The sequence below is a fragment of the Epargyreus clarus genome, unplaced genomic scaffold (assembly GCF_041222505.1).
Source record: "Epargyreus clarus isolate Ecla_fem2 unplaced genomic scaffold, WU_Ecla_fem_2.2 ptg000001l, whole genome shotgun sequence".
NCBI classification, from domain to species: Eukaryota; Metazoa; Arthropoda; class Insecta; order Lepidoptera; family Hesperiidae; genus Epargyreus; species Epargyreus clarus.
In genome coordinates this window covers 12,925,437-12,938,855 of record NW_027332209.1, presented here as the reverse complement: position 1 = coordinate 12,938,855, position 13,419 = coordinate 12,925,437, and the positions used below count along the sequence as shown (strand labels likewise).

The following is a 13,419-nucleotide window of genomic DNA, read 5'->3' as shown; positions in this document are numbered from 1 at the left end:
CCGACTGGATAACTATCGCAATACATACGTATCGGTTATTGGTAGATGGCATAAGTGAGTGTCATAAGTGTAAGGATTTTTTCAATAATATAGAGTAGAGTAGCAAACGAGCTTGCAGTCAAGCTAATAATAATTATCCTTTTTTGTTCACGTGGACGCCGTGGGAGCGACGCCGGATTATGTGGGATTTTAACCCCACTAAAACCTCCCCGGTGGCCGTCCTCAGCGCTTGGTAGAGAACTCCGGGATCTCCGACAGAATACAACAGGTGTGACAATTTACGCTCCTCCCGCACACCAGGTCTTTACGACAGTATGCGACCAGAAATACCGCCTGGCTTCCCGGGGTCGTTTATAGATGGTTCGAGCTCCCACCCCTGCAGCCCGCCACCCCGGAAGCCCCCTTTTAGTCGACGACAGGCAGGGAATACCGTAGCCCTATTCTTGTCCCGGGACAATGATAATTGTCCTAGCTGCCCATCGATATCTCTTACTAACCAGGCAGTATTAGTGTCCTACCTAACGTCGGCTACAGTTGCGTTGCCCCTGAGGACTAAGCTGCAGTACCAAATATATATCCATAAACATAGTAACGCAGCGGTAGTGTCTCCGAAGTCGAATCACGTTAGGTTCAACCACCGTTCAAATATATTACACGTACTACTTTACATGTGCCTTTTAAAACATAAGGCATTCCAACTTAGTCCTCTTGAAGGCTAAGTTTTAATGCCTTGTATCAACCACATTGAAATGTTTGATTTTTTTTTTTTTGAAATGTTTATTTATTAATTATAACATTCGTTTTACACATTTCGTAGAAGCTGCTTTGTAAGCATAAATAAATTTATACTTGTGTCAAGCAGCCCCACTCTTCCATTACACATACATTATTATAATAAACAATAGACTGAGAGATCTAAATTGATTGATAATACAATATTAAAAACTTGATAACAATGATCAAATTAAATTTATAACAGTACCAAATTATTTAGCGTCTTGTCGTGAGTGTGTGCGTGTGCGTGTGTGCGTTCGTGCGTGCATGTGTGTGTGTGTGTGTGTGTGTTTGTGTGTGTGTGTGTGTGTGTGTGTGTGTGTGTGTGTGTGTGTGTGTAAGTGTGTGTCTGAGTAATTCATGTGAGCGTTGATATGTTGGTGTGTTTTAATAGATTTTCTGTAGTAATGAAACTTATAGATTGAAGCCAATGTGTAACCGTTTTTTTTAATTTCATATGAATTCATGTTGTAGATGCCCAGGTAAGAGCAGGTAAGAGAGGTACATTGGGCTCAAGAGCAGCAGCTGCACAACTGCAGCACTACTGTTAGAACCATTTAATTTAAAAATGACCTGAATGTAAACATAGAGTCCAATTGAAGTATGTCTTGATACATTTTTCAAGAGAAAGATATTTTATTGCACGAACACGTTATTGCCCAAGGGTTCTTAGCAATTGAAGTAAATACTCAATTAAAATTTCTTTCAAATTACTAAATCACTGACCTATTTATAACAGCTTCAATGGGCGGCTCAGAGCTCTTAGATGGCGCTTGCTTTGCTTACACATTTATGACTAGCAAAAAAAAAATTATTTACCGTTATCAATACTCGATCTATCCAACATTATGCTTACCAAAGATCAAAATTTAACAATTGCTGCCTCCTAGAAATTATCAAATTTCGATCTTTAGTAGGCAAAATGTTGATAGATTCATTATTAATAACCAGTGATAGCCTAGTGGTTACAAACACGGTCTCTCAGTCATGAGGTCCGAGGTTCGAATCCAACTCCTCTAATTTTTAAAATTATGTACGTAAGGATTAGAAGTTAAGTATCACTTGAAAGGTGAAGGAAATGTGAGGAAATATTCACTCCTGAGAATTCTTAAAAAATGTTCTCCAAGGTGTGTGAAGTCTACCAATTCACACTTGGCAAAGTCAGTAGACTATGGATTAAAAAACTCTCTTGGAGAAGAGACTCATGCCCAGCACTGGGACAGTGATAGATGAGCGACATTTACTTGTTAAGAATAGCTACTACACTATTGAATCAGATCTAAATGAACCCTTAAGCACAACATAGTATTGATTTAAACAGGTAGGTACTTATTTAAATTAATATATCGATTATCACATAAAAACGAATAGGACCTGAATTCTTAATTATTCAGTTTCAAGCAAAAACTTCATACTAATGAGCCTAATCTAAATCAACCATATCACATAATCTTTATGGTTCAAATGTAAATGTTTGTTCAATTTTGAATAGTAATGTCCTCTAAAGTAATGCCTTCAAAAAAATCGCCCTTACCAGCTAATAAGGCCTACATCCGTAACTTGGGTACATATTTTATCGACCTACGGCATTGTTTCTCAAACTTTCATGTTCCGACTTACGAAAAACTAAAAAAATTTAAGAACCATGATAGAGACCCCATCGCTTATATATTTGTAATAATGCTTCAATTATTTGTTAATTCTAAAGTGTACTTATTTATTAGCGTTTATGATTTATTTTCAATAAAGCTGCGTATTTTTATTTATTTAAGCTTGTCTATTTTATTAATGTAGCCCACATTTCATGGGTTTAAAATTGATTTCTTTATTGAACAAATATTTTATGAAACGTCTTATTTTTCTAATAATACTAAGATTGCTACACCTAACAATGAACACGACCCCCCCAAAGGTCGCGAAGCCCAGGTTGAGAAACGCTGGCCTAGGATGTCTAGCCCAGCCCAACTCGCGTGATTTGAAAATACCTAAATGGTATATAAGGTGCGTACGCGCAGCTCAGCACAGACTACATTCTTACGTCGGTAGCAACGGACAGGAACCATGCGATCCCTTGTAAGTATATTTTGTCTATTTAATTAATAAAAAGTAACAAAAAAAAATAAAGTCGAAAAGTTCAAAAACCATAAAAAGTTAAAAAACTAAAACAAAATATTGCGTAAAGTAAACAATGCCAAAATAGGTTTAATGATATGCTTTTAATTATGTGGACTTTTCCAAAATTTTTGTCACTTAATTCATTATTTATGAAACGAGTACGTACTAATTTCTTATGTACGATACGAATCGATTATTTACAACACAACTTATGGAAAAAATATTACTCGTATTCTACGCATAGAGAAAACATTAAGTTTATTTTTACGCAAGTGTTGACAACTTAACTGACTTTTTCATTAATAAAAATGTAATAACTACAAATGATAGCAAATAAACTTGTTTCCGTCAATGATAATACGCCTTGTTGATTGATTTCTGATACTGCTATATATTGAGGGGCTACCCACACTTATCGACTCTCAATCGGTTTGAGCCCGTCAAAAAAAAACATCGGTATTATAAAGATCCAATGACAATTACCCATATAAGTAGTATCGATAAATCCGTGAGAAAAGGTGTCATTCCTTTGTTATTACCAATTAGTAATTAATTATTTTGAAATATATCAAATGTCAATCAAATTGTGATTGTGTCTGTGTTGAGAGGGATGGAAATGTTTTGTATGACAATCTTGGCAATGTCTGCTCTATGTTCCTACATTTAATATAAAAACCTATTTAATACCTTTGTTAGGAACGCGTCATAAAACTTTTATTAGTAGACTTAAACGGATTTTCTTTTGGTATATATAGGAAGCCCCTGGTATATTTTAGAGCTTACAAAACGGTATTTGTTTTGAAATTATAGATACTGCAATTATATATTTTTTGTATACTCGACGTTAAATAGCTTTAAATGACGTTATGTATCAAACATGGTACATACTTATTTATGTCCAAATTAGCTTTTTTTTTATTTTTTTTATAATATAAGAGTAGCAGACGAGCATGCAGTCCACCTGATGGTAAGTGGCTACTGCCGCCCATGGACATCTGTAATCAACCCCAGATAGGATTAGATATTCCTACCTGAGGTCGGCCACAGATGCGCCGCTACCCCTGAGGACTAAGCTGGAACGCCTCGGAAAAGTCTGTCTCCCTTACCACACCCTTCAAACCGGAACACAGCAGCGCCTAACACTGCTGTTATTAGGTTGAAATAGGTGTGGCGGTGGTGCCGCCGGAGTCGAACCACAAAGGGTTCTACCACCTTCAAAAAAAATAAAAAAAAATCCTTTTTGTAAAATGTAATTTTAAACGTCTAAAATACTTTGACCCCAGCGCGAATACACAGCAGCGATCTGCTGCTATAAGATACATGTTATATTACGAGAAAGTTTTATTATTATGCCTATTTTAATAATATTTTACACACACATTTTGTATGTTTGCGATGGCATTGATAGAAGAAGATTCCGCACCACCGCCACACCTATTTCTACCTGATAACAGCAGTGTGAGGCGCTGCAGTGTTCCGGTTTGAAGGGTGTGGTAAGGGAGACAGACTTTTCCGAGGCGTTCCAGCTTAGTCGTCAGGGGTACCGGCGCATCTGTGGCCGACCTCAGGTAGGAATATCTAATCCTATCTGGGGTTGATTACAGATGTCCATGGGCGACAGAAGCCACTTACCATCAGGTGGACTGCATGCTCGTCTGCTACTCCTATATAATAATAAAAAAAAAAAAAAAAAAATCAAAATTAACAGTTTTGCTTGAACCGTACATAAACGGAAATCTTAAAAGCGAATTAATTGATATATGAAATTATTTGATTCGTTCTATAAACACAAATTACTTTAGGTAATAGCAAAACGATTTGCAGATATATGTTTCAAGTTCTTGCTTGATATATTGAGCAATAGTCACATTCGAGTTCCAACTAATCTAGACTATTAAATCTTATATATTAAGGATTCTATATGACGTGATATTTTTCTGTTACATAATTATCAAAAAAAATCTTCATTATTTTATTCAGTTCTAGACTTGTAACACTTAGCGAGAGCTTAACTCACACTTGGCTGGTTTTATTTAATGTTATTAAAAATTGCATACACGTAATACCAAAGATGTGTGTATTATTGTTTTACTGTCTTGTTTGAAGTCTGTGAACCTTTTGTGTGTGGTAAGGGAGACAAACTTATCCGAGGCGTTCCAATTTAGTCTTTACGGGTAGTAACGCATATGTCGCCAATATCTGTGGTGGAATTGAGTCTGTTTGTGTACACAACCATAAATATAACCGAGTAGGCCATTTTATTTCTTGTCGAGGGGGAAACCTTCGAAAGGTACCCAGTGCCGTGGGAGCGACACAGAGTTATGTGGGATTATTACCGCCCTAAACCCCCCCCGGTGGCCGTCCTCGGCGCTGCGTAAAGGACTTCGGGATCTCCAAAGGAACGCAACCAGAGTCCTCTTAGCGCGTTGCCCCATAGGGCTCCGCCCAGATGAGCATGACGCTCGCCATATCGTCTGGTGTTGATCCGTGGTGTGCTGGTCCTTCCCGGGGTTGCTGGCCGGGCGGTCCAAGCTCCCACTCTTGCCACCCGCAACCCCGAGGATACCGTAACCCTATTCTGGTCCCGTAACTACAGGGACAAACCGAGTAGGCCCTAGTATGTAACAACCCTAATTCAGATACTACGCGCTACGAAATAATGGCTACGGTGTTATAGAGGTACTCTAAAGATCTAAAAAAATATAATCATATAGAATAGACAATCTACGAACAATTTCTAAGTAAATCACTACACATCAAAAGTTTATTAATCACGAAAATAAATAAAAAAGAACGAGTTTTACAAAAAGATGTAATCGTTTTTTGTGTGTGTACCTGTGTACGTGTGTGTGGGTACTGTTACCACACACAAGAAATTTTCTATTGTTAAGGGTGAGAACCATTAAATATTTGCGTGCCAAATCGGTATGTGTGACGACGGTATCGCCCGCCGCTGTTGGCGCCTCCGTCAGCTAGGACCAAGCTACTGGCCAAGGCTCCCCTCACCAGAGCTGTTCGGATTCTTAATGAGGTCCACAATAGAAGTGACGTCTTTTGTTGTCACTGGAGTGAATTCGCAAAATTATCAGTATATTTAATATCTTATATGTAACGTTATAATTAGGCTACTCTATCGCTTTAGGTTAAGAATACCTGTAATGATAGATGTAACGATAAATAAATAAATAAAATTAATTGTGCGACCAAAAAATGAAGACCAAAGATATTTTCAACAATTATTAAACCAGGCCAATCAATCGGATTAATCGAATCATTAATTCACCAATTTGCGAGCTCAATCAAGTTCATTTGCGAACTCAATCTAGTTCTAGGAACTATTAAAGAAACAGCCACATGGCACGATGCTACAAACCATGATATGCTACAAACTTACAAGGTGAGGAAAACCCGTCATAAGCCACTCATGTGGTACAAAGTAGGGCAGTAAAGCTCTATCGCTATGGGGTGACGATATAATGGGGTTAGTGGGTTAAAGAAGGGAGAAATCCCTTTTTTGTCGCGGCTTCCTGTTCTGTCACCAAATCTAAGGCTTGAAAATTCTTACAAGTGTCTCACAAAATTTACTAGTTTATAGCGCATACCCTCTTTAAAAAATTTTATCTTGCACTTCTTAAACTTTCAAAAGATAACTTAATATGTACATTAAAGGAATAATCGTAAACTTTAACGAAAATACATTATTCTTCATACATTCTCATACTATTTTTTTTCGAATCGTCAGAATAAAATCATCTGAATCGAAAAATATCATATAACATTTTCTTCATTCTAACATCTAATCTACACAATCGTATAGGTCCCAATGACGCTCGAGTTAGTACACATTTAGCATCGTGGGACCTCCTACTATAAACCGCACTTGGCCAACACGATAAAAAGACTATTTCGATACTCCGAGACTAGTCCCATGCCTAGTATTCGGACAGTAACGGATTAATGATAATGAACGGTGTACTCATTTTAAATTTTAAATTATTTTAAAACATTATTTTAAAACATGTTATCATTGTTTTCAGGTATTTTTCGCCCTTTTGTCCGTGGCGGTCGCCAAACCCAAGCCAGGCGGCTTCTATGGCGGCGGTGACGTAAGTATACCTTAAAATTCTTAGGTCCTTATTTATTTTTCACGCGAAATTCAAATTCTCATATCTTATTCAAAACGACAATAATACTAAGAATTTTTTTTTTCTTTTTCTTTTTATAATATGAGAGTAGCAGACGAGCATGCAGTCCACCTGATGGTAAGTGGCTACTGCCGCCCATGGTCATCTGTAATCAACCCCAGATTAGGATTAGATATTCCTAACTGATGTCGGACACAGATGCGCCGCTACCTGAGGACTAAACTGGAACGCTTCGGAAAAGTAGGTATGTGTCCCTTACCAGAACCTTCAAACCGGAACACAGCAGCGCTTAACACTGCTGTTATGAGGTAGAAATAGGTGTGGCGGTGGTGCCGCCGGAGTCGAACCACAAAGGGTTCTACCACCTTCAATACTAAGAATACTAGTGTTTTTAAAGTTATAATTTGACTTGACTTTGATTTTTGAAATACTTACTTACTTCTTTAGGCACGCCATAAGAAGAAAAAAAAGTAGGCCTTAAACCAATTCTTTAACGAAAACAGGTATTAAGTACACAGTACCCTTACCAGGAGTTTTTACGTTTCGACAAATATGACTGTTTTGATATTTGTTTACGTATTTGCCCATACAAATTCGAATCAGCGCCCCTAGCGGATTGTGTCAGAACTAGGAAATCGTATGGGCCAATACGTAAACAAATACCAAAACAGTCATATTTTTCAAAACGTAAAAAGTCATGGTAAGGGTATAGTTACGTTACCATGACAATAATTTCCCTTCTCCGCAGTTTTTCCACCAACCCGCGGTCGCAGTAGCCCAGCCCACATACACAGTAGCTCAACCAGTGGTCCACGCGGCACCAGTGGTTCAAGCCGCCCCCGTGGTTCACGCGGCCCCGGTGGTCCACGCTGCTCCCATCGTCCACGCTGCACCAGTGGCTGTTGCTAAACCAGCCACCAGCTACGCGTCGTTCCAACAGGTAGAGTTACAATCTTTATGCTTATCTTAGCCATAAAGCAAATGAACTTCTTGATAGAAAGTAGGTATTTTGTGGAAATTCACCATTCGAATGAAGTCGCCAATGTATCGCTGGCTTTGAAAAATAACTTTTCTTGTACCATGCTTAAAGAGCTCTATAGCATAGTGCTCCGTGAATAACTTGACAGGAAATTCATTCCATATCCTACACCTTTATGGCCGAAAGGAATCCCGACGAAACCATATTCTATTCTTCGATTGTTTCTGCCTATTAAGAGCAGTGTTCATTGCTATTTTGTTCTTGTTTATATATCCACCTGTAGTGATTGGACACTTGGACATCACTAATAAATCTTGTATGGGCCTATAGTCCTACTTGAATTCGCTCATAGATACGTTACTATACGTGAAGATTAAGGTCCAACGCTTCGTGTAGTTTGTTAGTGTGTCCCCTTCAAACCAGAATACAGCAGAGTTTGACACTATTATTATGGAAAATGATGTGACGTTGGTGCTTTTGGCGTCGAACCACAGAGATTCTACCTTGAATTATATAATACTAAATATTATTTTCAGATTGTCCACCCAGTCTCAGTAGCACAACATGTAGTACACGCAGCACCAGTGGTCTCACAACCAGTGGTCCACGCCGCCCCAGTCATCGCGCAGCCAGTGGTGCAAGCTGCCCCAGTGGTCCAGAAGGTCGTGTCGTACCCGTCGTACCCGTCGCTCGGATCGTACGGATCATACGGCTCGTATGGCCATGGTTGGTAATTGTTATTGTAAATAAGGTTCTATTACAATTGTTTACGCGTTGAGGTCATGTCCGCTCTACCGCGTGGTGCAAATAAATTATTATTTAATCAGTATTGAAGATGTTGTTTTATTTTGACACTTTTTTTTATGTAAAATTTAGAGTAATTTATTAACAGTTTTGGGCTGTAACGCGTTCTTAAATAGTGATAGTCTAGTGGTTAAAACTCAGCCCGTCAGTCGACGGGAATCACCTCTGATTTTTCAGACATTTGCGTAAAGTAAACATAACACTTGCTATAACGATAATGATTTTTTCTATTCATCCATACTATAACTCCTCACCTAAAGGTTTTCTGGAAGAGATCGCTGGTTAGCGATGTTTTGTATTGTCTTTTAAATTAGTTATTTATTTCTTAAATGTATCTTCTTTTATTGGGTACAATAAAGAGTATTGATTTGATTTGATTTGAAAAACGATAATGAAGATTCAAAACGCCTGAGAGTTAAAAAAATGCACTAAGGCAGAGGAGTGGACTATGGCGTAAACCACTCTCACTCTCAGAACATATTTAACAGAGGCGATCCAACTTAGTCCTCAGGGGTACCAATGCATCTGTGGCCGACCTCAAGTACGACTTATATCTAATATGGAGTAGGTTACTGATTTTTCAATAAGTTTTATAGAAAACATGTAAATTAGTGATAGCTAAGAAGCTGGCTCTAGACACATTTAAACCATAAATATCAAAAATTGGTTCATCCGTTAGCTACGATGCTACAGACAGTAGACAGTTATTCAAATTACGGGTCGACGTCTCCATTTTACTTGTTTATAAATAATCAAAAATGTATGATGACATTTAATTGGGGTGCCCATATACCGACACATTTCTAACTATGTCAACATTCTGTACACACAATCGAATAACCATAACCAAGTCAATGAAATATTCATCTAACAGTTATCGATTTTGCATTAGTGTTGCGCCTTTAATAGCCTACTTCATAATAAAAAGTATCGATAGAAAGGGGTATAACTTTTTGTGTTTCTATTGGATGGAAAATTAGGTTAATTTCATATTTTACATTGTCACAGCGGAGAATCAAATCCCAAATTATGTGTGGCACTATAATTTGCCAAACTGAATATAATTTTATCTGGAAGAAAAGAGTCTTACAGTCAAATAACAAAAAAATACTTATTGCATTTGTTTATATTTATAGTTCTATTTGAGTATGTATTCGTATCCAAAATACAGGATATCTATATATTACATATTCTATTACTAGTTTTTGCCCGCGGCTTCGCCCGCGTTAAAACATAAAACTGAAAATTCGTACCTTCAACTTTGCTAAAGATCATCACTTGATCAAATGCATAGTCTACGATTCAATCCTTACTAATTTCGATTAAAATAATCTATGTTTTAGGTTCAAAAGATCGATTCTCCGATTAATCGATCTTAGATCGCCATCCCTAGTTCCCGTGGGATTTTCGGGATAAAAACTATCCTATGTCCTTTCTCGGGTCTCAGACTATCTTTGTACACAATTTCATTAAAATCAGTTCAGTGGTTTGGGCGTGAAGAAGAGACAACCAGACAGACAGACAGACAGACAGAGTTACTTTCAGATTTATAATATTAGTAAGGATAAGGATAAGGATTTATATAAAAATAAGAAATCATAAATACAGAACAGTACTCTCAAAGATGCAGCAAAATCCTTAGAATGAATACATAGAATTATTGGCTGCGTTGTTTTATCATAATTAACATCACGATACCGACCCGATTAGTTAATTTTGAAATGTCAGAACATTAATTGTAAAAGTTGCAAACAACAAACAACATTTAATTGCACATTTCCTGCATACAACGTAATTTGACACGGGAACGCGACACAGTGGAGTGACATAAATCTGTATTTAATGTTGTTGAATCGATAGCGGCACATCACTAGATCGCGTGTCGCACATCGCGGGCCACCACTATCCTATGAATTGAGTGGAGTGTTGTGACCAAACGTTTTGAATATTAAAATGATATTTCGTTATTTGTTTTTATTTTTACTTCTTCTATCTATTTAAAAAGAAGAAAATTAATGAGCGTTTCATTCAAAGTTGAGTTTTACAATATGAAGAGATTATTTTATTATTTGTATTTAAATAAATACAAATAATAAAATAATCACTAAATAATCAATAATATATAAATAATTTAAATAAAAACAAATAATATCTTATATAAATAAAAGTAACTACTTTTATTTATTTATTTATTTCAATATATGAACGTTAAATTAGTGTTTCACATAAAGTTGAATCACCTTTACAACTAACACCATTAGATAATTTATAATTTAGAATGTCCATTGTAGATGCGTTTTCACTTGAGTATGCCTCCATACATTACAGCAACCTTAACTAGGTAATATAGTTAAGGAACACACATATGTAATCGTCCAATTTAAAATGTTTGTGACTTTTAAATGAATTGTGTAAATTTCATCCATCCATCCATCCATCAGCTTTTTGAGGTCCACTGCTGGACATAGGCCGCCCCTAATTGGCGCCACTCCAACCGGTCCCGTGCCCTTTGAAGCCAGCGGTTTCCCGCTGGCATCTTCAGGTCGTCGTTCCCCCTGGTCGGGGGCGGCCTAAACTCCTTTTGCCTACGCGTGATCGCCACTCGAGGACCTTCCTTCCCCACCGGTTATCGGTCCTCCGAGCGATGTGGCCGGCCCATTGCCACTTCAGCCTGCTAATTTTGAGAGCTATGTCGGTAAGCTTAGTTCGTGTACGGATTTCATCATTGCGAATCATGTCTCGTAGCGAAATACCAAGCATAGCTCTCTCCATAGCACGCTGAGCGACTCTGAGCTTTCGGACGAGGCCTACAGTAAACGACCACGTTTCGGCGCCGTATGTCATCACTGGCAACACACATTGCTCGAACTGTTTCGACTTCAGGCACTGAGGAATTTTGGACGAGAAGATACTCCGTAATTTCCCGAACGCAGCCCAGCCGAGTTAGATTCTTCGAGTGACCTCCCTCTCAAAGTTGGACTTACCCATCCGGATCATTATCCCAGGTAATTGTACTCGTCAACAACTTCGAGAGGAGTGTCATCAACTTTCATGACCCTTCATTACTCGCCATGCTAAGAAACAGACAGTTCCTCTAACGGTTTTTATGTAACATTTAATGGACGAAACGTCTGAATATTTTTAAATAAAAGTACCTACACTTATATAGCTCTTACGAAAATTCTGTTATCTCTCCCCTACACAACATTATTATCAAAACTACACAGTTAATTTGAGTAAGTTAAGTTCAACTTACCCTAGACAAAGCATGACAAGGTCAAACACCGTGACTATCCAGGAATACGCCAACTCATGGTGACCATACCGAAACTATACGCTTTTCAGTACGCCACAAAGTTTCAGTGGCTCCAATACCTTCGCTCCGAACGTACCGTGAAACTAACTTTAGTTCAATTCGTAAAAAATATAGTTCAACCTGTAAAATAATGACTTAGTTTTATGGGCTGATAATGAGAGATTACGATCAAATGAAAAAGTGAAACCGTAGAAATATATAATCTATTTAATTATTTATAGTTCATACATGTTTTAAATGGTAATAACAATAAATGACCAATAAAATAAATACTTAAGGCAATAAAAATAAACTACTTGTCAGAAACAAAATGTAACAAGTACTTAAGGAAAAAGAAAAATGTATTTACTAAAGGTATTCCACGTATTCTTGAATATTTAAGAATGACAATTATTGCATAGTGCAGTATTAAGAAGTTCAGTCAAAATGAACGCGTGGTCAGGTGAGGATGAAGATGTCATGGGACCTAGTGTTACTCGTAAGTATACTCTTTAACTACAATCATCATAGCTGGATTCGGGACAGCTGTAGAAGTGTTCAGGTCATCAAGTGTATATGTGTATAGGTTCACCATACTAAAATATGGATTAATAAACGTCTCATCCCGATACATTTTTAAAATTTTATTAACTGACTTCCCAAAGAGAGGTTATCATATGGACGAAAATTCTTAAGACCGTTGGTTTCGTCATTAAAAAAAAATAATTTCTAATACAGACAAAACTTATAAAAATCGTAGGATCAGTTCGAGTGAAATCGTTCCTCTTGGACGTTGTACATAAGGGTACAGTTAGTCTTCAATTTTTCAAACTGGAGGACCATTTTTTATTTTTCGCTGGCTTATTTTAGATATTATTTACTTCGGATCCCCCTTAACAAAGATACACCCATGGTATTCGCAATTCAACTCTCGGGCACGCCATCTAGGAGAAGGAAAAATTTATATCATTAGGGATGTTCTACTATTACAACACTACCTACTTTGACACATTTAACACATACCGAACACCCAATGTGTCCTTTTACATTTGTTTTATGTCTTTAATCTTCACTAATTTTAGATCCAGCTTCAAAAAAATCAAAACATTTTATTTATTTGCCAAATAAGGTACAAAACTCTGGTGAAATCTGTCCTAAGATACAATAATCATCTTATTTTTACCATTTCGGCGTGCAAATATAGTTACAAATTTAACCTGGCTTATGATTAGCTTAGAGCTAGAGTAATACTAGTATCCGTATAATTTTAACAATCTTAGTCGAATAACAAAATTTCTACGTGGAAT

The 13,419-nt window shown here is 37.2% G+C and overlaps 1 protein-coding gene across 1 annotated transcript; it reads left to right on the top strand.

The window, feature by feature from the left end:
- Positions 1-2,797: 2,797 nt before the first annotated feature.
- Positions 2,798-8,847, top strand: LOC140757565 (uncharacterized). Its single transcript, XM_073093337.1, has 4 exons — positions 2,798-2,847; positions 6,927-6,995; positions 7,783-7,974; positions 8,550-8,847. The coding sequence occupies exons 1-4, from the start codon at positions 2,836-2,838 to the stop codon at positions 8,745-8,747; spliced, it is 471 nt and encodes a 156-aa protein (XP_072949438.1). The 5' UTR covers positions 2,798-2,835; the 3' UTR covers positions 8,748-8,847.
- The last annotated feature ends 4,572 nt before the right edge of the window (positions 8,848-13,419 follow it).